The sequence below is a fragment of the Microcaecilia unicolor genome, chromosome 4 (genome assembly GCF_901765095.1).
Source record: "Microcaecilia unicolor chromosome 4, aMicUni1.1, whole genome shotgun sequence".
Lineage (NCBI taxonomy): Eukaryota > Metazoa > Chordata > Amphibia > Gymnophiona > Siphonopidae > Microcaecilia > Microcaecilia unicolor.
Window position 1 is genome coordinate 1,197,372 of NC_044034.1, and position 24,918 is coordinate 1,222,289.

At 40.6% G+C, this 24,918-nt stretch overlaps 1 protein-coding gene across 3 annotated transcripts in view; it reads right to left on the minus strand.

The window, feature by feature from the left end:
- The window catches only part of LOC115468234 (FH2 domain-containing protein 1-like), a 200,994-nt gene that overhangs the window by 96,008 nt on the left and 80,068 nt on the right, over nt 1-24,918 (minus strand). For all 3 annotated transcript variants that reach the window (XM_030199766.1, XM_030199767.1, XM_030199768.1), the window contains exon 3: nt 21,612-21,673. In XM_030199766.1, the coding sequence (XP_030055626.1) occupies nt 21,612-21,673 (62 nt within the window). The remainder of the gene's footprint in view (nt 1-21,611; nt 21,674-24,918) is intronic.

The window sequence follows — 24,918 nt, forward strand, 5'->3', positions numbered from 1 at the left end:
TGGATTCTGGTGGCTATAGGTTAAATATGCAGATATATGGTCTGTTTTCTTCAAAGAATAAATTGCAAAGCTGTATTTTGAGTTGTTTGGAGCTTTTTAAGTGCTGTTTTAACAACCCAAGTAGATATTACAGTAGTCCAAAAGACTCAATAATAGGGCCTGAACAATTAAACAGAAGTGGCCTTGGTCAAAATATTTAAACATTTGTATCCCACATTTTCCCACCCATTAGCAGGCTCAATGTGGCTTACATTATAGCGTAAAGGCGATCGCCAAGTCCAGTAGATGTCAAACAGTTTAAAATAAGGGTCAGGTAAAGTTAAACAGGTACAAAAAGGGACAAGGAAATAAAGAAATATATAATGTCCAATGCGATGTAAGGTATTGATGTATTGCAGAGTTGAGGCATTTAAGTAGGGCCAGTAGGTTAGGCCTTCCAAAACAGATAGGTCTTTAATGATCGCCTGAAGTTTTGATGGTCGTTAATCGTTTTCACACTCTTTGGTAGTGCATTCCACATTTGTGTACTTAAGAAAAATTCGATGCATATGTTGATTTGTATCCAAGTCCAATGCAGCTTGGATAGTGGAGGTTCAAATAAGTACGTGACGCTCTGGTTCTGTTTTTGGTCGGAAGATCTATCAATCATATATCCTGGGGCATCACCGTAGACAATCTTGTGGACCAAAGAGCAGATTTTGAAGGTAATGCAATCCTTGATTGGGAGCCAGTGCAATTTTAATCAGAGAGGTTTAGCGCTATCGAATCGTGTTTTATCGAAAATCAGTCTGGCAGCTGTGTTTTGGGCTGTCTGGAGTTTCTTTATAAGCTGTACTTTACATCCTGCATATAATCCATTGCAGTAATCTGCGTGGCTCAGAACCATTGATTGTATCAAGTTACGGAAAATTTCCCTCGGGAAGTAAGGTCTTATACGTTTAAGTTTCCACATAGAATGAAACATCATCTTTACAATGGAGTTAACTTGGCTCTCAAGTGTAAGATGACTATCAATAACAACACCTAAGATTTTGAGGTTATCAGAAATAGGAAGAGAATAAACAGGAGTGCTTAGGGTTGTGGGTTTATAATTATTGTATGGGGATGAGAGGATAAGACAATATGTTTTTTTGGTGTTTAATTTTAGTTGACATGAGTAAGCCCAAGAATCCATGATGTTCAGACAGAGCGCGATTTCATTGGAGATTTCAGAAAGGTCATGTCTGAAGGGGATATAAATTGTAACATCGTCTGCATAAATGAATGAGTGAAGTCTTTGACTGGATAAGAATTTGGCCAAAGGGGACATCATTATATTGAAGAGTATTGGTGATAGTGGAGAACCTTGAGGTACTCCGCAATGTGCATTCCACGGTGATGAAATGTTTGTTTTTGATTTAACTTGGTATGTTCTGGTGGTTAAGAAACCCTTGATCCAATTAAGTATATTACCTCCAATCCCGAGGTGTTCAAGTAAACCCAAAAGTATACTGTGGTTTATCATGTCGAATGCGCTCGACATGTCAAATTGGAGGAGGAATATATATTTATGTACACGATGATGGGTATGTAAAATAAGAAAAGATCTTTGAATCAGACTACTTGCATATGTACAGAAAAAGTGGAACACAAGTAAATACTTAAAATTATTGATACAGTCGGAGGAGTTGATATGCTATGTGATTAACCGTTACATTAGTCTGTTCTGGGGCTGATGAGGTAATAAGCAAAAACTTTGGGGGGGTTTTCAGTATTGAGGTTTAATTTAAAATTTTCTCATCCAGCCTTCTAGAACAGTAATGACATTAGTAATAGAGGCAGATAACACTGGCCCATGAACAAGAATTACAGATGTGTTGTCCGCATAACTGTAAAAAACAATGTCCAATTTTTCCAGTTCAGGACCAAGAGAAGACAGAAAAAGGTTAAATAGAGGGCATAGAGATTAACCCTGGGGTACACCACAAGGAACACTCCACTTATCTAAAAGGCAATTATCCATTTTAACCATATAAGAACGGCTCCCTAGGAAACCCTGAAACCCGTTGTATACTTTTCCAGTGATGCCTATCTTTTCCATAATGTGTAACAGTATATCGTGATTAACCAGCTCAAAGGCACTGAAAAGATCGACTTGAAGAACCTATCCACTTTTTGTATTTGATCACACTGGCCTCAGAAACAACTTCTCCAGAACTATGTAAGCCATATTGAGCTTACCAAAAGGTGGGAAAATGTGGGATACAAATGTAACAAATAAAATAATGTCAGGGCCATGGCTGCATCTTCCGAAGTACATTTCCCTAATGCGGCTATGCCACATGAACTTCATCTTACCACAACACTACTTTGTATTCGTTCTCACCGGAGTCTGCAAACGCCTCTCCAGTACTATGTAAGCCACATTGAGCCTACAAATAGGTGGGAAAATGTGGAATACAAATGTAACAAATAAATGGCTGGACTAATCGACCTCACAGAGAGAAACACACTTGAATCTGCACAAATTTATCTAAACCTTCACTTGCCAAGATGCAAGGGACAGAAGTATAAATCAACATATGCATCCAGTTCCTCCTATATGGGCACACAAATCTGGAACACATTACCAAAAGTCTTGAAAACCACAAGTAACCACCTAAATTAATCGGAAAAAAAAAACCTCACCTTTTCAGAAAGGCATACCCACTCAACCAACATAAACACCGAACTATGAAACACTAGGAAAAAAGGCCTGTTTCTGACACATATGAAACGGGCGCTGGCAAGGTTTTCCTCGGAGTGTGAGTGTGAGAGTGAGTGTATGATAGAGAGTGAATGTATGAGTGTGTGTGACAGAGAGAGTGAGACTGGGTGCGAGAGTGTGTGTGACAGAGAGAGTGAGACTGGGTGCGAGATACAGCCAGAGACCCCCCCACTGGAATGGTGGAGGGCCCAGTCATAGAGCTCAGGCCATTACAGACCTTGGCTGAGTCAGAAATCTGATGGCTAACATAACTGGGAGCTTCCTGGAAAAGTATGGCCTAGTTTGTAGCCCAGATTGAGGCCTAAAAAGTTAAGTCAATAGATATGGAAACAAAATGGAGGATTTCAACACAAAATGGAAGCCCGTATCTGTTACAAAGTGGAATTTTCTCTAATGTAAGTTAGAAAAACAAGTTGAGAAATAAGTGAGTCATAGCAGGTGCAAAGAAAATAGGGAACTAGCTGCTCCAGAGAGGAGGGAGACTTCCTGTGAGCAGGATTGTGGTCAGCTGGTGTGAGAAAGGAAAGGCGTAGCAAGATAGAAGCTACTCATTAGCATGAGCCAATCAGTGACAACCATGACATTAGCATAGATCCAATCAGGTATATCTACTGTCATATTATCCATATCCTGAGGGCGCCTATAAAATTCAGGGTTTAAGTTAGAGAGAATAGGGTTGCCACTCTCTCTCCAAGGGAAACCAATGTGTCCAGCAGAATTGACAAATTACCTAATTGCTTTCCCTTGTAAAACCTCTAATTGGTAAAAGAAATTATAAAAGATTAGCAAATAATTAACACCTGTTTGCAGCTTATTATATTCCTATAATGAATTGATTGTACATGCCTGTTGTCAATCACTGATTTGACTTATACCTTAGCAAATAAACTCCTCATTCCAAATGATGATTTGTGGGCTTCACTTAATGATGAAAGGCTGTAAGTATAAATGCTTTTGCTACATCAGGCTATCATTCGCTGCATTGTATAACCTGTAGTCTAAATCCAGTTTGTCATAAGGCTGGTATCTTTTCCTTAGACCTAACGTCTCCCTTAGAGGCAATAACTCCTCGAGTACCTCAGTACTAGTGCTATTTAGAGATGGAGTCAGATTTAAGGTCACTCCAGCCTTCTTGGGGGGGCTCGGGACCCCCCAATTCTCTTAAAGATTTATAGTTTTGTATATTATTGTATAGAGTTCCAGCATTTTTGGTTCTCAAACCCCAAATGGCACAGTTTAAAATCAGAACTAAAGAAATTTAGGTTGCTATTATTTCAGAGCTATGTTCAGATAAGACTAGCTACAATTGAGAACCGTACCTCTGGAAGCAGATACAGTAATAACCTTCTTTTCCTCCTTTTCCTCTCCTGAAGTATTAATTCTATGAAGACCAATTACACCAGCATGAAGTATTAATATAAAAATTTCAACTTACAGTTTTTGTCCGATGTATAGCCCTATTTTCTGTCACCATTATATCCAATGCTTGCAGTGAGCAGTAAACTCAAATTAAACACAGGAAACACCGTTATTTCGTGATTTCCTTAGGACCGAATAACAGAGATTAACCCTTGTAGTTCTTATTTTCTCTAAAGTTCATCTTTACAAAAGCTTTGAACTCAGTATATGATGCAAGGAAAACATTACGTGTTTCAGATTTTTTTAATAACCAGATGGGTTTTTCTATGATTCTGTGTTATCCTTGCTACTCTTTGTTTAGAATTCAATTTACAATGTAAGCTTACAAGCTGTTCCAATATCATATGAACATATCCTACTGGTCAATTTGTGCATTTATTGCATTAATAAAAATTGTTATTATATCCTTGAATTTTTGAATTCTACTAAAATGTTTTAAGAAATGCTCCTACTTGTCTCCTGCTTATAAATTGGCTCCTCCTCTGTATTTAAAATATACTCTAAATTGTAAATTGATTCCTGGGAATATATAAGCTTATTTTTAGCTATCCCTCTGAATATGAATCTTGATATGCTGTCATAATTTAGGGCCCAAATTGTGAAAGCATAGAAAGGATCAGTTTCAATTTTAATATAATTTTTATTTTCCAAATTGGCTCTGAACTATTACAGAGGACTATAGGTTATTGTCCTTCTCATTTGGCCTATTTGAACCTTGTAAAGGTCACGTGAGGAGCCTTCGTAGAAATATATAGTTTTACATTTTCTGATATTGGCTTTTCTCTATCTCTCTACATATCATATTAAAGGCTGCTGTATTTTCCTGGAGCAGACTCTGACCACAGTGTTTCCTCAGACTCTGCTGACTTCCTATGCCAGCACAATATACTCTTCAGAGAAAAAAATTGTTTTCTACTTGTAATTTGTGATTTTATATATTGAGACTATGCTCCACCTACTGGTGCCCCAAGGAACTAACAATGCATTCCTTGACTTTTCTTTCTAATGGTCCTGTGCTGAGATTTGACTGTAGGTTGATTGAAGACTGCTAATCCAATTTCTGATCTACCGCCTATTCCGGTTTGGTACTTCTGCTACAACTGACCTCTGACAAGAAAAAGAAGCGCTACCTTCTCCAATGAGAAATTTCTTTTGTCCAGATGATGTCATTAACTTAGACCTTCTTGGTTATGCTCTTAAATATTCTGCTGTATTAAATATTTTTACAGGCTCATCTTTTCCAGAACATACATGGCACTTTACGTATGAGCTCTCTGTTACAACAGACAGCGACCGTGATTCCAGAAGATACTTCCATCACCTGGACTAATTATGAGTTTTAAATTTCTGCACATTAGTCTTCTGCTTTGACTATGACTATTTCCTAAGCTACCCTTCTTTCTGAATCATCTAACTCGTAAGTCCTGCTGGCCTCCTGCAGCTGAGGGCCCAACCCTTGGTGAATGTTAGTCATCGCAGGTGAAGATTCCATACCTATTGGCAATAGATTTCAATGCATTGCCTGTGCTTTTTGACTATTTTTGTGCACCATATTCCTGACCCTCCATACCTCAATAACTTGAACAATCAACATCATCTCTAAATTTTAATTTATATTGTTTTTTTTGGTACCCTTTTCTTTTGTTCCATATACTTAACTATTGTTATTTGATCATCTCTTCGTAGTAATTACCAATCTGTCTTGCATACTATGCAAGCCAGAAGTGGGGATACATTCTGCAAATCCCAATTCCTAGTATTAAGACTGTCACTTCTACTGATTCCGTGCCCAAGTTGCTGTGAAAATCCAGCCCTGTTAGATCTTCCAGATCTCTGTCCAGATTCTTCTGCACTTCCACCGCCTCAACCATGATCGATGAAAGAGGATTAAGAACTGATACTTCATTTGAGATTTACAGTTGCTGTTTATGGACATTATAGACTCATATTTTGTTTTATTTTCAGTTTAGCAGTAATCCTGTCTATATATTGAAAAGGTTTTATTTTCCTATTATTTCCTTTATTGTTCTAATTGTTTTTCTAAGAGTTTCCCCGTTATTTCTGTTTATGTAATTTAAATTGAAGTTGATATTGCTCAGATACAAGGGTAACATCAAACCCTAATACTGGCTATGATATCATAATGTAGGTGTAAACCCTGTTAGTATCAACCAGTTATGCAATTGTTTAACTTTGGTGTAGGCTTACTTAAGCTGCATGTCTTTCTGTAGGTTTGACTGAGCTCCAAGTGGGGTAACGGATATATAAAATGCTTCCCATACTTCCAGGTCATTATGCATATGTCAAGATCCATGCATGACCTTTGTTAATATAAATTTTCCTAGGATTGACCCTTTTTGCTGTATAAGGCAACCTCATACTTGCTATCCACTTTTTAGTGCTCATGATTGGATGCTAATGATGAGTAATAGTAAGGTCCAGGAATTCCGACCTGTTTAAGGATTCTGAATACCTACAACCTAAAACAGCCTGCAAACAGAGTACTAACCATATATTTGTTGAGCCACCATAACAATGCTTAATCAAAACCACTATTCCTTCTCAAGACCACTGAGATAGATACATTAGATTATCTCCCCATGCACTATGCAACAGATACAATAGAAGCCTAGAAAGACCTGAAAGTGGTTATTAGTACGATCCACCTGAAATTGCTATTACCCACATACCGATACTTCATGAGATTTTGTAGATGAACTCATGAATTTGTCCCATTCATAAAACCTCAAGAGAGATGACATCAGGATTAAGCCCAAGGGGTGGGGTAATATAAGGGGAATTCCATATGCCCAAAAATATAGCATCTAAGAATGAAGTTTCCTGTCTTGCACCATACCTTCTAGCAATTTGTAAGACCAAAACTCCCCCTCTCGTTTGATAGCTTGCTACCTTCTGGAATGGATGATGACAAGCTTGACGAGCTTTGTGTCACCCCTCCCCAGAGGGGGTGACAAGTGGGGAATGTATAATTATGATACAGCCAGAGACCCCCCCACTGGAATGGTGGAGGGCCCAGTCATAGAGCTCAGGCCATTACAGACCTTGGCTGAGTCAGAAATCTGATGGCTAACATAACTGGGAGCTTCCTGGAAAAGTATGGCCTAGTTTGTAGCCCAGATTGAGGCCTAAAAAGTTAAGTCAATAGATATGGAAACAAAATGGAGGATTTCAACACAAAATGGAAGCCCGTATCTGTTACAAAGTGGAATTTTCTCTAATGTAAGTTAGAAAAACAAGTTGAGAAATAAGTGAGTCATAGCAGGTGCAAAGAAAATAGGGAACTAGCTGTTCCAGAGAGGAGGGAGACTTCCTGTGAGCAGGATTGTGGTCAGCTGGTGTGAGAAAGGAAAGGCGTAGCAAGATAGAAGCTACTCATTAGCATGAGCCAATCAGTGACAACCATGACATTAGCATAGATCCAATCAGGTATATCTACTGTCATATTATCCATATCCTGAGGGCGCCTATAAAATTCAGGGTAGTTCCTGGTTTAAGTTAGAGAGAATAGGGTTGCCACTCTCTCTCCAAGGGAAACCAATGTGTCCAGCAGAATTGACAAATTACCTAATTGCTTTCCCTTGTAAAACCTCTAATTGGTAAAAGAAATTATAAAAGATTAGCAAATAATTAACACCTGTTTGCAGCTTATTATATTCCTATAATGAATTGATTGTACATGCCTGTTGTCAATCACTGATTTGACTTATACCTTAGCAAATAAACTCCTCATTCCAAATGATGATTTGTGGGCTTCACTTAATGATGAAAGGCTGTAAGTATAAATGCTTTTGCTACATCAGGCTATCATTCGCTGCATTGTATAACCTGTAGTCTAAATCCAGTTTGTCATAAGGCTGGTATCTTTTCCTTAGACCTAACGTCTCCCTTAGAGGCAATAACTCCTCGAGTACCTCAGTACTAGTGCTATTTAGAGATGGAGTCAGATTTAAGGTCACTCCAGCCTTCTTGGGGGGGCTCGGGACCCCCCAATTCTCAACAGTGTGTGTGTGAGAATGAGAGTGTGTGCCCCCCCCCAGTTCCAGGGTGGCCCCGTGACACTCAGAGAGTGAAAGTGTGTGTGTGTGAGTGTGTGTGTGTATGCCCCCCTCCTTCTGTGTGAAGCAATGTAAGGGTCTTCCCCCCCCCCCCCTTACCGTGTTTAGTTTTTGAATTCCTTTTCCTTTTTTTATCCAGCGATTGTGCTCTCTTTCCCATGCCCTCCATCCATATCATTTGCCCTCTCCCCTTCCCTCCCGTTCTGTTCTCTCCCCCCCTCTCCATGTCTCTTTGTCTGTCTCCCCTTCAAGTTCCATGCCCCCTCCCCCTCCTTTCAAATTTCTGCCCCCCCCCCCATTCAAGTTCCTGGCCCCCGCCTTCAAGTTCTTGCCCCCTCCCTCCATTAATTGTACCGGCTCGCTTAGACGTTGCACTGCTGTCTGTGAACCTCATTTAGGTTGCGCTATTAGTGCTGCAGGTTCGGGAGGGCGGTTCGGGGCGGCGTGAACCTCGTCCAGAGAAGGCTGCAGTTCGTTGTAGCTTCGTGCGCAGCCTGCTGAAGGCTTTTTGCTTTGGTCGACGTCCCCTGTTGAGGCGCCGGGAGGGTGGCAATCTCTCTAGCTGTTTTGTTTGTTTTGTTAGTGCTGCAGGTTCAGGAGGGCGGTTCGTGCCAGCGGTAGTGTCGTCAGCTGGGCAGCAGGTTTGAGAGGGTGGCAGTGTCGGTGCGGCGGTAGTCTGTTCAGGTGGGCGGCCGGTTTGGGAGGGCGTCAGTCTCGTTAGGGGCGAGCGTTGTCAGGGTGGTTGTTGAGCGCGGCAATTTTGGGAGTGGGTCTCGAGTCTTTTTGTTTTTCAGGTTTTTTTTTTGTTTTGCACGTGACAGTTCCTCCGATCAGCTGTGTGGGTTCACTGTCGTCATTATGTTCTAAGTGGCTTAGCAGACCACCTCTGAGGGATCCACAGTCCCAGGCAGGTTTAGAACGTTGGAGGGGAGTATTATTATATAGGAGGATAACAATTAACTAAGTAATGGATAACACTCAATCCCTCACCGAACGATTCCACCCTCGCAAACCACATGGAGCGAACCGTCCAATCTTTAATTTGTACTATCCACTTTTTGTATTTGATCACACCGGACTCAGAAACAACCTCTCCAGAACTACGTAAGCCACATTGAGCCTACCAAAAGGTGGGAAATGTGGGATACAAATGTAACAAATAAATAAAATAATGTCAGGGCCATGGCTGCATCGGTGACTCACTTAAAATCAGCCTCTATTGAAGAGATTTGCAAAGCTGCAACGTGGTTTTCAGTCCACATATTCACTTCACATTACTGTCTTGAATAGGATACCAGACACGACAGTCTGTTTGGGCAGTCAGTGCTGCAGAATTTGTTTGGGGTTTAGAATCCAACTCCACCCACCTAGGCCCGTTTTTGTTCTGTTCCAGGCTGCACTCTCAGCTAGCTGTATATAGTTTTAGGTCAACCTACATTATGTCCTCGCCATTGCGAGGCCCAGTTGACCAATGTTTATTGTTTTGGGTGAGCCTGGATGCTAGGGATACCCCACGTGTGAGAATAGTTCAGCCTGCTTGTCCTCGGAGAAAATGAAGATACTTACCTGTAGCAGGTATTCTCAGAGGATAGCAGGCTGATTATTCTCAAAATCCCACCCACCTCCCCTTGGAGTTATTTGCTTTTTGTTATTTGTTTATGCTTTAGACTTAACTGAGGTACGTGCTTATGCAGTGGGCAGGAAGTCAGTCCGTGCATGTGCGCCAGAAGGCTTTACCAAAGTTTTTTTTTTAATTTTGCTATGGCAAACGCCGGTTCTCAGGGCGACGCAAACATTGACCCACGTGTGAGAATAATCAGCCTGCGGTCTTCGGAGAATACCTGCTACAAGTATCTTCACTTTATTTTCTGGCGAACGTAACGGACGCATACCAAGTGGCATTTGACGTGCGTAGGTCATTACCACCTAGATTCTTCACTGCTAGGTCTATGGCTGGCAGTAAGGTCTCAGACCCAAAACAGACGCGTGGCAATTCTGATTTTGCCGCACGTCCATTTTTGGCAAAAAAGTGCCTTTTTTTTTTTTACAGGCGTGCTAAGAAATGGATCAGCGCATGCCCAAAACCCACGCCTACACTACCGCAAGCCATTTTTCAGCGCACCTTTGCAAAAAGGACCCCTTAGTGCTGGACACGATCCTTGCTAGTTTCTTCACCAGCTGGTCTGCAGCATTAATGTGAATGAATATATTAGATAACTTTTTTAGTTTGCCATACATCAATTTATCACTCATTACTTGTGGGGAAAAACACAGGGGATACCTATATGGAAAGTGGATGAAATAGAAAATGGAAAAAAAAAACCAACAACTTTAAAATGACCGCATGGCTGATGTGTTATAATAGGCAGGAGTGGTGTTTAGTTAGCTACTCCAAAATTTGGCAAGGCCAATTCTTAAATTTGATAATTAGCCCATCCTTCCGATAATGTGCAGAATGGGTTACAAAAAATTTAAAATAAATATAACAGACAAACACAACAAAACAACTTAATATAGTAAATATCTTGAAATTACAAGAAGTTGCATAAGCCTTTGTATCAAATAAAATTCAAAAAGTTTCAATAGCTCTTCGACTCTTGTTCTCAGGCTTTCTGGAATAATTCTTAAGGGGGTGGGAGGATGTATGGGGCATTTATTATTGTACCAATGTTGAACTGTTTGGAATTGTGTTGACTGACTTAATAAAAAGATTTTAATAACTCCTCGAAACTTGAATAAATCATTTATCAATTCAACAGAAGGTACTTATTTCAGAATAGTAAGCACAAGAACGAGCGCACTCATGACAAAGATCTAGCAGAAGGAACAAGAAAAAAAAAAAAAAAACTTTTCATTGTGGGAGCATAAAGGACAGAGTGGCAGCTTTTTCAAAAAGAGTTTTGGCACCATCCTTGGAAAAACGCTAAAACTAACATTTTAAAAGAACGCTTCAATGCAAGGAAAATGAATTGGTGTAATATGACCACGCAATCCAGAATTTGTCAACTGCTGAGCTACCACATTCTAAACACATTGAAGTCTCTCTAAATTCTTAGATGACAGTCCTACAAATGATGCTTGTTTATGTTTTCCAAAAATACTAGGACTAGGAGAGCCTGCAATGAAGCTAAGTAGTAAATTTTAAACACAAAACTTGAGAAAATATTTCTTCACTCAATGTGTAATTAAACTCTGGAATTTGTTGCTAGAGAATGTGATTTCCATGGGAAAATCCATTGCTTATTTCTAGGATAAGCAGCATAAAATGTGTTTTGCTGTTTTGGGATCTTGCCAGGTACTTATGACCAGGGTTGGCCACTGTTGGAAACAGGATACTGGGCTTGATGGACCTTCAGTCTCTCCTAGTATGGCAACATTTATGTTCTTATCAATGTATGAAATTAGACAAAGTAATTGGACAGACTCCTAATGGTCTATATCCCCAAAATTGCTAAGGTGGATAAGGATGAGCTGGAGCGGGCTTCAATGGTAACTCCAGTAGCTGGGAAGTAAAGGCCAGCACAAGGCAAACATCTATGGTCTGTTCCAAAAATGATAAAGACAGGTCAAGTCTGCATATTTTATATCACATGTATATCTAACATGAGCGTAGGTGTAATGTTTCTCTTATCATGGGGGTGCAGTATTCCAGTGCTGTTAAATGTACATTATTTTTTATACTATTTCACGGTAGTTCTATTATTAGGTTTCAGTTCAAGTTTACCTCATTTATTGTATTTATGTTTATTCTTGGTTATTTTACTATTGTTATGCTGTTAACAAAATTGTAAGTTATGTTAAACTGTACCTGCTGTACACCACCTTAGGTGAATCTCTTCATAAAGGCAGTTAATTAATCCCAATAAATAAATTAAATTGTGGCATTGTAAATTGCCAACTGCCCTGATCATTATGCTAGTATTCAATCATGAAGGAGTTTAAACCTGCACAGAATGGCAGGTGGAGCTGTGGCTGCCTAGCTGGACAGACTGGATGGACTCTGTAGGTCCATATCTTTCATTAGTTGCTATCCCTACAGTGACAAGTCCAAGGCAAAGGGCTGTGTGTGCATCTAGGCTTCTATACACAAAACGTCTTACCTACCTCCGCACACAGGTTATCTTCTATTCCCAGCAAACCCCCCCCCCCCCCCCCCCCCGGACATATTGTCTGCTCACCCCAGGCTATCACCCACTCCTGCTCTCTTACGGACATCTTCTTCCCTCCCCCCTTGTGTTCCTTCCTCATGTACCTACAAACACACACACACACACAGCCTCCTACTGTAGCAATTACACCTGAATCCTGCCCCCAGATTTTTCTTCTTCACACTCTGCTCCAGCATAAATCCTTGGAGAAACCAAAGATGTCAGTCTGCAGCTGTTAACTGAGCACCAGCTCCAGGTTACTATCAACTGGCAGAACTGTTTCCTCATAAGGATAGGCAGCAACAAGTCCTACTAGTGATAGAACAAGCCTAGGATAAATCAGGAACAGTCACTGCCAGCTATCTGAACTACCTAAGCCTGCCCCACATGCATCTTCTTTCCTCATTCCAGTCTACTTAATGTCCTCATTAAGGAACTTCCACCCAGTATATTGCTGGTGGGTATCACAGTGAAGTGCACAGATCATCAAGGAATTTGGCTCTGCACATTCTTGCTGCTTCTATTTCTATTTTTTCCCTTTATATAACCCCTCCCTTGACAGCACGAAGCGTGTGGCTAGTGTGAGCCTCATCCTCAGTGCTGTTCTGTAATATCTCCTTCCCCTTCCCTGGTGCCACACCCCTCTCACAGATTAAACCTCATACAATTAGACTCTCTTAGAAAACCTGCTTAGGGAGTTTTGACAATTTCTGAAGTGTTCCCAATTAGCAGGAAAATATTACGTCCCAGATTCCTTTGTCAGTTTTTACAAAACAAACACTCGAGTAAGATTTAGTACCTCCACCTGCACTTCAGTACTGTGAAGTACAAACTGAACCTGATTTTACACGACAGCAGTTCACTGAAGCATTTCAGCATGTGAATAATAAGTTAAACTTCACATTCAGTGAGTTATTGGTTCCTTAGGGGTCTCAGTTTACCAAAGCCTCCACATCTCAGTTCGAGCTAATTTGTACAAGTTTGAAGAATTTTTTTTTTGTTTTCCATTCTGTTCCTAATAATTTCCGGTGTGTCTGTGTGTGCAAGATTCTCCAGGTTGCATTAACTTATAACTGCCAGAAACCCATCCAACAAACATTGCACACTCAGACCCCATATATAGCTCTCTGGTAGGCATTGAACACCTTAGAAACCACAAAACCAGTTTGCCAACAACCACCCTATATCCCAAGTCTGGGTGCACTTCTTTCTTCAAGCCATGTACCAACCACCTAACCACTAAAGCAGCTCCTGCCCACAAGGAACAGAGCATTGACCCAACACTCTTCAAAACAGTCTCTTCAGTAGGCTTAAGAGAACATCTGGGAAGTTCAGTGTTCCAGACCACCAAAGACAAAGACAAACCTGCCTTCTCCATAGAAGATAAAGAGTTCCTGAACATAATGAACAAAGAGTTCAGTAAAGACAAGTCATTCCCTTCAGTAGACCATCTGACTGAGTAAACTATCTATATTTACTCAAAGGACATTTCAGAAAATAAAGAGGCTTCAGGTGTACCAAGGTTACACTTTAGGATATTAAGGCTTTACAGAGATCAAGTCTTAAAAGGCCTTGACAGTAAAAAAAAAAAATACGAATTCATTAACAAGGAGTTTTTTGCAGGACAAATGCTGTCTGATCATGGTACCGGAAGATTGGAGGGTGGCCAGTGTAACGCCAATTTTTTAAAGGTTCCAGAGGATATCCGGGAAACTATAGACCGGTGAGCCTGATGCTGCCGCCTGGCAAAATGGTAGAGACTACTATAAAGAACAAAATTCCGGAGCATATTCGAAAGCATGGATTAATGAGACAAAGCCAACCTGGATTTAGTGAAGGGAAATCTTTCTTCACCAATCTATTACATTTCTTTGAAGGGGTGAACAAACGTGAACCAGTCGATATTGTGTATCTGGATTTTCAAAAGGCGTTTGACAAAGTACCTCACGAAAGACTCCAGAGGAAATTGGAAAGTCATGGGATAGGAGGTAGTGTCCTATTGTGGATTAAAAACTGATTAAAAAGGTAGAAAACAGACAGTAGGTTTAAATGGTCAGTATTCTCAATGGAGAAGGGTAGATAGGTCCCAGTGATCTGTGCTGGGAGCGCTACTTTTTAATATATTTTTAAATGATCTAGAGATGGGAGTAACTAGTGAGGTAATTAAAATTGCTGACACAAAGGTTTTCAAAGTTGTTAAATTGCAAGAGGATTGTGAAAAATTACAAGAGGACTTTATGAGACTGGGAGACTGGGCATCTGAATGGCAGATGACATTTAATGTGAGCAAGTACAAAGTGATGCATGTGGGAAAGAGGAACTCGAATTATAGCTACGTAATGCAAGGTTTCACGTTAGGAGTCACCAAACAGGAAAGGGAGCTAGGCATCGTTGTTGATGATACATTGAAACCCTCTGCTCAGTATACAGCGATGGCTAATAGAATGTTAAGTATTTTTAGAAAAGGAATGGAAAACAAAAATGAGGACGTTATAATGCCTTTGTATCGCTCCATAGTGCGGCCACAGCTTGCATATTGTGTTCAATTTTGGTTGTCGCATCTCAAAAAAAAAAAAAAAAAAAAAAAAAAGATAGTGGAATTAGAAAAAGGTACAGAGAAGGGTGACAAACATAATAAAGGGCATGGGAAGATTTTCCTATGAGGAAAGGCTGAAGCAGCTAGGGCTCTTCAGCTTGAAGAAGATGGCTGAGGGGAGATATGAAAGAGGTCTATAAAATACTAGGACTAGGGGGGGCACATGATGAAGCTACAAAGTAGTAAATTTATGTTTAATTCTGTTTTATTGGTAATAAAAGCTAAACAATTTTCTAAACTTCAGTACAGATATCAATGCTTAAATCAGCAGTTTGGTTCATTTCAAATCACCAATTTTCTTATTATTTCTCCCCCCCTCTTCCCCTATTGTTACCATTGTGTATTTTATTAATAACCATCCTTGTTACTACAATTAGATATATACTTTCCAACAATAAACAAGAACATTTCAGTGTCTTGGGCCTACTACTTTACATATAAAAGTTTTACAGTAACAAGGTGTCTTCTTCCTCCCCTTCGTAATCTCAACTGTACAACCCAACATGTAACCCCCCTTTCCATTCCCTCTCTCCTTTCCCCCGACCCTCTGCAGCTATTACTTGAGTAATATAGTCCAGTCAGGTTTAAACATTTATCAAATAACTTCTTGTCTTCGGGCTCATAGTGTCCCAAAACTTACTCCACTTCTGCTGAAATTGCTTCCCTGGGGCAGAGTTCATATTCTTCACTTCCATACGTTCCATATGCAATAAAGATATCATTCGGGTGCGCCACTGCTGCCACGTGGGATGTTTGTAAGATATCCATTCTGCTAATATTGTCTGTTTACCCACAATTATTGCCCTCTTAGCGAATGCGGTATACCCTCTCTTCGGGGAAGGTCCCAAACTAGGATGTCCAAACAAAAGTGCCAAATCACAGTGCCATGTCTGTCCCCAAATATCTGAAGAATATCTGGTAATCATTTCCCAAAATCCCTTTATTCTGTCACAATTCCACAGCATATGGCCTAAAGTTGCTCCTTCTTCCCCACATTTTGGGCACTCTCCCCAAGAGGAGAGCCCCATGTGGAAGGCTCTTCGTGGGGGAATATGCAATCTCAATGCCATTTTATACTGCACTTCCCAGTGAGAGGCCATATTCATAACCTTGCGAATCGATAGTATATGAGTTTTTAACTGAGGTGCTGTAACCATTACTTTTAAGTCCAGTGACCACCGGTGTGCCAGTTCCGGGTAATCCAGCTCCATGGCCGTGTCCCATATATGTCTGTGGTGATAGGACATTGGCACCCTTTGTTGGAATTCTAAGGTAAAGGCCGATGAGAGTTCCTCTTGCACATCCTCCGTCAAGGATGTCCACGGTAAAGATGTGACGTAATGACATAATTGTTCATAATAAAATTTCTCTTTTGCAGGGATATTGTATTCTTTTTGTAAATCCGGAAACGGCCTCACACGGCCCTCTCTTGTCACTGCTTGTAGTAGATATACCAGTCCCTGTTTCTTCCATCGTTGAAATACAGAATACATAGTTCCTGGTTTAAAAGCTGGATTATCACAAATTGATAAATATGGGGTTACCTTAGTAGTGAAATGGTGTAGATGGCATACGCACCCCCAGACTGCCTTTGCAGTCTTCATAATCCAAGAGTGATTCAGGGTGTAGGGAATCTGGACTCCGGCACTATGTAAGTAGCTACTGAAATGAACCCTCGGGGTAAGATTTAATTCCAATTCCGTATTTGTATATGCACTGGTGCCCCTATACCAATCATTTATAGTTCTCATACCGCTAGCAATATTTAGAAATCTTAGATTTAAAAGGCCCAATCCCCCATATTCTACTGGAGTGCTTAAAATCGCTGTCGGGAGGCACGCCTTTTTCCCTTTCCAAAGAAAGGATTGTAATATTTTATTAATGGTTTGCTCATCCTCCCGCCTCATATATATTGGGCGAGTCTGGAAAATGTAAATCCACTTGGGGGCTACTATCATGTTGTAAAGAGCAACCCGCCCCAATAGGGAAAGAGGTAGTGAAGACCACGCCTGTAATTTAGTTATTGTTTACCTCATTAGGATTTTTTTTTTTTTTTTAATCTTTTTATTAAAGTTTTTAACAGGAAAACTCCTACATATTATTTGCAACATTCTGATAACCCCTATTCAATGAGTAAGTAACAATTAAAGATTTCTCTCCCTCCTCCCCTCCTGAATATCAGATCCCCTCTTCCAAACATGTACCGTCTCATCCTCCAACCTCGTCTGGTGGGAGGTTAAGAGAGACCTCGGTGAATGCCTAGGACCCCCAACTCCTCAATATTCCTTATATCCCCATTACATTCATATATTATAAATTTAACATGTCCCACATACCAGGTATCACAGTGCTCTAAAGTCAAACAGCGTCTATTACTTTATTTTCCAGCAGCTGCTATTGGGCTTCTTTTGCCGTTGTGAACATTTGCCACTTGTCCTGGAAGTAAACTTTTAGCTGAGCTGGATATTGTAATTGAAAGCGAATGTTCTTTTGTGCCAAAGCAGAGCATAATGGGTGGAATAGCCTCCTCCTTTCTTGGACTAGGGTGGAATAATCTTGAAATATTAAATTATTTTGTCCATTGTATTTCAAGGTGTCTCGTTTCAACTTAAAACCTTGTAAAATGGAGGAAGTGAAGTCACCACCCGAGATGGCTGCCTGAACCACGAGCTCCAACAAGCCCTTAGCAAACAAGAAACTCCCCACGCATAAACAACATCAGCGTGATCTTAAAACGGCTGGAAACAGAGTTTGAAACTTGCGGTTGCAGATCTATGAAGAGTTCGCGGACTCCGATACCCAACTTAGAAGTCTTCGCGTATCAGGGCCCAGCTGTGACCATGAGCGCGACAGACCCCGAACACCGCCCGTCTGATTCCCACATAGGGAGCCCAACGCAGCTTTCCCCACCACTATTTGCGACGGGTGAGGGACAACTGCAAGAGGAGGCCCGCATGCAAGAACTCTGTGGGTGGCTCCAGGAAATAAAGACAGAAATAATCACGGCGGTGCGAGCAGACCTTACAGCACTGGGGGCGGAACTGCGAGGAGAAATTGGCGCGCTGGGGATCCGAGTAGCAGAGACGGAGGACCGTTTAGACGAACAAGCGGAATCGCTCCAAAGTCTGGACGCGCAGATTCGGGAGGCTAGACGAGAAACCCAACAGGTATGGGATAAAGTTGAAGATCTTGAGAATCGGAGCCGCCGATGTAATGTGCAGTTCCGTGGTCTCCTGGACACACCACACTATGCAGACTGCGAGATAATTGTGCAAAAAATCGCTAGCGCTTTGCTACAGGAGCTGCAAATCACTAAAGAACCTGCAGAAATACAACTGGTACGAGCGCATAGGGCCCTGGGCAGTGCTAATTCAAACCGCCCTAAAGATATTATTGCTTGTTTTGGTGACTTTAAGCTTAAAGAACAGATCATGCAAGCCTCGCGATCCACCCCAGGATTTCAATGGGACTCATACCATATTGAATGCTACCAGGATCTAGCTGCAGCTGCATTGAAAAGACGAGCAGAGCTCAGACCCTTCACGAGATTCTTGTCTGATAAAGGCATTAAATACAGATGGGGTCATCCATTTGTATTGAGATTTTACAAAGATGGGAAGCAACACCAGGTACGAGATATCGTAGAAGTAGCAGAGATCTTTCCAGATGAACGACCAAAAGGAGATATTAACACAACACAGAAACGTATCTCAACATCAGGGTTTGTTGTTGTAAACTCGCTATGTCAGGGCCATAACCTCGCGAGTTGTCCTCCATCGCTGACACCCTGGCCTCCCAGTCCGTCAAGCGCCGTTTGGTAATTTTCTAGTTTGGTCGTGAATTCTGCCCACCTTGGACTCCATGCTTTTTCCACCGCTTGGGTTAACTGTGCGAGCTGCATCTCCGTGAACGCCATTCCTGACTGAGGTACTTCCTCCGCCATCTTGGTGTTGCCGCTGCCCGCTTTATTCTTTTCTTTTTTGCCGTTTTTTTGTGCCATACTCGTCGGGGTACTTTTAAGGTACTTCTCCATAAAGTGGGGATCGTTTTAGGGAATCTTTATTCCTGCTAACGTCGCTGTTTTGGAGTCGGGGTCCCGGAGCCTCAGTAACGCTGCTCCTCAGCTCATGACGTCACCGGAAGTCCCAAAGTAGTAAATTTAAAACAAATTGGAGAAAATGTTTCTTCACGCAACGTGTAATTAAACTCTGTAATTCGTTGCCACAGAATGTAGTAAAAGCAGTTAGCATAGTGGGATTTAAAAAAAGGTTTGGATGACTTCCTAAAGGAAATGTACATAGACTATTATTAAAATGGACTTGGGGAAAATCCACTGCTTATTTCTAGGATAAGCAGCATAAAATGTATTTTACTTTATTGGGATCTTGCCAGGTACTTGTGACCTGGATTGGCCACTGTTAGAAACAGGATGCTGGGCTTGATGGACCTGCCATCTGTCCCAGTATGGCAATACTTATGTACATTACAACCAGTGTTCAGCATGCAACAGAGAAGTAATATGATCTATAAAAAAAAATAGATATATAGATATATATAGTGGAATTAGAAAAAGGTAGAGAGAAGGAATGGAAAGCAAAAATGAGATTATTATAATGCCTTTGTATTGCTCCATGCGACCACAACTCGAATACTTTGTGCAATTCTGGTCATCGCATCTCAAAAAAAATAGAGGAATTAGAAAAGGTACAGAGTAGGGCAACAAAAATGATAAAGTGGATGGGACAACTTCCCTGTGAGCGAAAGGCCAAAGCGGCTAGGGCTCTTCAGCTTGGAGAAGATGGCTGAGGGGAGATATGATAGAGGTCTATAAATTACTGAGTGGAGCGGAACAGGTAGATGTGAATCATTTGTTTACGCTTCCCAAAATACTAGGACTAGGGTGCATGCAATGAAGCTATTAAGTATTAAATTTAAAACAAGCCAGAGAAAATAATTTACTCAACGTATGATTAAACTCTGGAATTCGATGCAAGAGAATGTGGTAAAAGCACTTAGCTTAATAGGGTTTTAAAAAGGTTTGTATAATTTCTTAAAATATCTTAAAAGAAATGTCCGTAAGCCATTATTAAGTGGGAAAATTCACTGCTTATTTCTAGGAGAAGCAGCATAAAATCTGTTTTACTCTTTTGGGATCTTGCCAGATACTTGCCATCTGGATTAGCCACTGTTTGAAACAAGATACTGGGCTTGATGAAGCTTCAGTCTGTCCCAGTATGGCGACACTTATGTTCTTAAGAAAAAATATATTGGCTGAATTAGAAAAGGTACAAATTTACACTGGAAGCCCTCCAGAGAAAGGGATCTGTACTAGGACCAGTGCTATAACATTTATAAATGATGTGGAAATTAGGACATGATGTGTACTAAATCCAAAAACAAATACAAATCTGTTTTGTACTCTTTCAGAAAGTACAAAAACTAGGGAACCTGCCATGAAGTTATTAGCTAGTACGTTTAAAACAAAATCAGTTGAATCATGTATCCTGACCTTTTCATTAATCCTGCCCTCCTGGGTGCTTCTTTTTGGGTTGTTGGGGGCAAGGTGGGGTAACACACTTATCTTAGAGTAATATTATAAACTAAGCCAATTACCTGTGTAGCTCTTTAGCCCTCTGTTTTGATTGGCTGTTTGTTGCTATTATAAGAGCATTTTCACATCATACTTTGACTAATAAAAATACATTAAACATAAAAAAAATCAGAAAACGTTTTATTTGACGTATAGTTATAAACTATGAAACTCGTTGACAGAGGATGTCAACACTCCTCCCCGTGAACTCCGTTCGCTGGGTAAATGTCTCCTGTCGTCCCCCTTCTCCCCCACTGCTAACTCCTGGCTCCGTTCCTTCTATCTCGCTGCTCCCTATGCCTGGAATAGACTCCCTGAACCAGTACGTCAGGCTCAGTCTCTGGCGGTCTTCAAGTCTAGGCTTAAAGCCCACATCTTTGCTACTGCTTTTGACTCCTAACCATGACTCTTACTCAACACCCTCACTTATCACCCCTACCACTGCAATTTCCCCACCCCTAGCTGTCTGTTTGTCTGTCCAATTTAGATTGTAAGCTCTGTTGAGCAGGGACCGTCTTTTCATGTTAATTTGTACAGCGCTGCACAAGTCTAGTAGCGCTATAGAAATGTTTAATAGTAGTAGTAGGATGTGGTAAAGCAATTAGCATAACAGAATTTCAAAAAGGTTTGGACTAATTCCTGAAAGAAAAAGGGGAAGTACTGTGGAATTTGGACTGGCCACTAAACAGGATGCTGGGCTAGATGGACCTTGGTCTGACCGTTTGGCAATTCTTATGTTCCCAATAAGAAAATTCTTTCCTTACCTATTACAGAAACAATTTAATGCAGGTATTCCTCTTACTAAGACTCAGAGATAATCTTCAAAGCATCCTCCTCTCTCGCTCCAGAAATTGGGATTATTCTAGGCCAAATTTGAATTAGCAGAAATAGACTTGGATTTTTTTTTTTTTTTTTTTTAAGTAGACTTGAGTCATATTTTTGAAGCTGCAACCTTGATGAAGGTGTTTGCACTACGAGACTGTTAAGGAGACAAGCCAAGCTCTGCAACAACATCTATGTGTAGAATTGCACTTACCTTTTGAACTGCTTCAGAAAAATCCCCATGTTCATACTCTTCTTCGCATCCAGGACAGAAACCTGACAAAACAAAGTGACTAAGATCTGAGACACATTATAGGATAGGAATCACGAAGTTCAGGATAAAAGTAAGTATGTTAACAGCAAGATTTAAGTAAAGTCATAGATGCAGGTACTGCAGACAGACAAAAAGTGTCCACAGTAACTCACTCATTTGCAACAAATTACAGGAAACCAGGCACAAGGCTAAACAGAACACAGCTAGAAAGCGACGAGTACAAATACGTCTAAATCAACAGAAGTCCAGATTTGCAAGCCCTATGGATGGAAGAGGACTTATTACAGAGGCATGGTTTAACGAGTCCTATCAATTAGATATAGCCAGGGATACAGATACAATTAGATATAGCCAGGGATCAGAGGGATACAGATAGCTGACGAGGAGGACTCCTTTATTTATAACTTTGAAAATACATTCACACGTATACACTTGTTAAAAAAAACAAAAATCAAAATATGAGAATAGTGAACTAAACTTTCAAGAAATATCTACCATTTTACTTAGACCACAATAAAGGGAGTGCAGGGAGAGGAGTACGAATAAACAGAATATAAATAAAAATCTATTACAAATATTGAGCCTTAATTTGAGTACTCGGACCGCTGTTTATCCATTAACACCACTAGTCCCAATGGAGATCTTCTTTAAATATATGAAGGCCTTTAGCTGTTCCGGCATAAATAACACATACTTCACACCGACAAAATGGACTAAACATTTACATGGATATGCTAAAAGAAGGTAGCCCCAACATTTCTAGTATCCCACCTCAAGGACAGAAAGGCCTTCCTTCTTCGACTGTTTTTATTTACACCATGATAGTTCTCCATTTGTAAAGTTTTCTATGGAACAAAACATTACTTTCAAAACTGAATCAGACACTGATTCAATGAGAATTTCTTCTTGAACTTCAAATATTTGGCTTAAAAACTTTCATGTTTATAATATTAGAAACTGATTTGAATAAATCCATTTTACTTATAAAACTTCGATAGTGGATTTAGAAACACTGCCTTCAAGCCTCTGAAGCACCTTCCAGATTTCATTGAGAGTCACCACTGTGGGAACCTTCCCAACATCTCCAGCTCCCAACAGCCATTTCTGGATCCAGAGTTTAATTATGTGTTGGGTGAAGCAAAAGTTTCTCCGATTTGTTTTAAATTTACTACATTGTAGTTTCATCGCATGCCCCCTAATCCTAGTATTTTTGGAAAGCGTGAACAGACGCTTCAAATCCACCCGTTCCACTCCACTCATTATTTTATATACCTCTATCATGTCTCCCCTCAGCCGTCTCTTCTCCAAGCTGAAAAGCCCTAGCCTCCTTAGTCTTTCTTCATAGGGAAATCGTCCCATCCCCGCTATCATTTTAGTCGCCCTTCGCTGCACCTTTTCCAATTCTACTATATCTTTCTTGAGATGCGGCAACCAGAATTGAACACAATACTCAAGGTGCGGTCGCACCATGGAGCGATACAACGGCATTATAACATCCTCACACCTCTTTTCCATACCTTTCCTAATAATACCCAACATTCTATTTGCTTTCCTAGCCACAGCAGCACACTGAGCAGAAGGTTTCAGTGTATTATCGACGACGACACCCAGATCCCTTTCTTGGTCCGTAACTCCTAATGTGGAACCTTGCATGACGTAGCTATAATTCAGGTTCATTTTTCCAACATGCATCACCTTGCTTACACCACCAGACTGCCATCTTGACTCCTCCAGGAGGAGTAGTTATGTGTCCACAATTGAAATGCAGGGAGCATAGGTAAAGGATGCAGTGTGGACAGTCTTGGAAAAAGAGACTACAATATATCCACAGAGCTTTTCTCTACAGACCTGCACCTCAGGTGGAGGATCTAAAAGTTGGGAAATCTTGCCTCAATATCCTACCTTTTTTGAAAGCGTGAATAAACATTTGCATAAATGTGAACTATTTGAAGTAATGTAGCTAGATTTTCAAGCTTTTGACAGTCCCTCGTGAGAAAGTCCTGAGGAAATTAAAGCCATGGGATAGGAGGCGATGTTCTGTTATGGACTGGGAGCAGTTTAAAAAGAGAAAATAAAGAGTTAAATGGCCATTTCTCTAAATGGTGGAACATGAATAGTAGAGTGCTGCAAGGATCTGTACTGGGACTAGTGGGGGTTTTCAACAAAATTGTTTGTTGTTTTAGCATTTATAAATGATCTGGAAAGGGGAACAATGAGTGATGTGTTCAAATTTGCATATGACAAAACTATTCAAAGTTGTTATGTCACATGTGAACTGTGAGAAATTGCAGACTGAAGACTGGGCATCCAAAATGGCAGATGAAATTTTATGTGGACAAGTGCAAAGTGATGCATGTTTGGAAGAATGACCCACATTATAACTGAATGATGCTGGATTCCAATAATTTAGGTGTCATCATGGCCAATAGATTGAAATCTTCTACACACGGTGTAGAAATGGCCAGAAAATCAAACTGTTAGGAAATATTAGGAAAGGAAGAGTAAAACAAAAGAATATCATAATGTCTATTACTCCATAATGAGACCGCAACTTGAGTATTCTGTGCAATTCCAGTTGCTACATCTCACAAAAGAAATCATTTGCATCTTAATATAGACATGCAGTAGCAGAGGCCAAACAATCTTATTTTACTACCCATCTAGACAAGGCACTGAATTGTTTATGTTTATTGAATATTTGACAACCCGCCAAATCCAAAGAGATTGGGTTTCAGCAACTTACAATTACAAAATAAAAATAAAGTACATGAAAAGAATGCCAGTATCAAACAGGACAGAGAAAGCAATCATGGTAGATTGTCCTGGATTGTCCAAGAGCTGATAAATGTCCCTGTTCCTTTGCAATTCCTATGTTCTTTATCATGACATTATGGCAATTATGAGCTCTGATTCTCTGTGCCAGACATGGGCAGCAGGGCCAGTCTTTACTCTTCCTGGAAAAGAGGGTATCAAGGTTATTGTAGACTTATGCACTACCACCTCAGCCCTGGATTCCTAGTCCTACTAGCTGGATAAGAATTGCCCGTAAAGAGTTTGCAGAATTCTTCACTAGGATTGTCCATCTCTCCTTGTCTACAGGTGTGACAAGGCAAACCCCAAAGATTCCCCAGTGAAGCAGTTGAGCCCAGAACTACGGGTCCCAGAAGTCCTTGCAAGAATGAGAGAAAAGAGTAGTCCTAAAAAAATGGAATGGATTCCCAGCCCCAGCAGGGGGAGCAATGGCTCG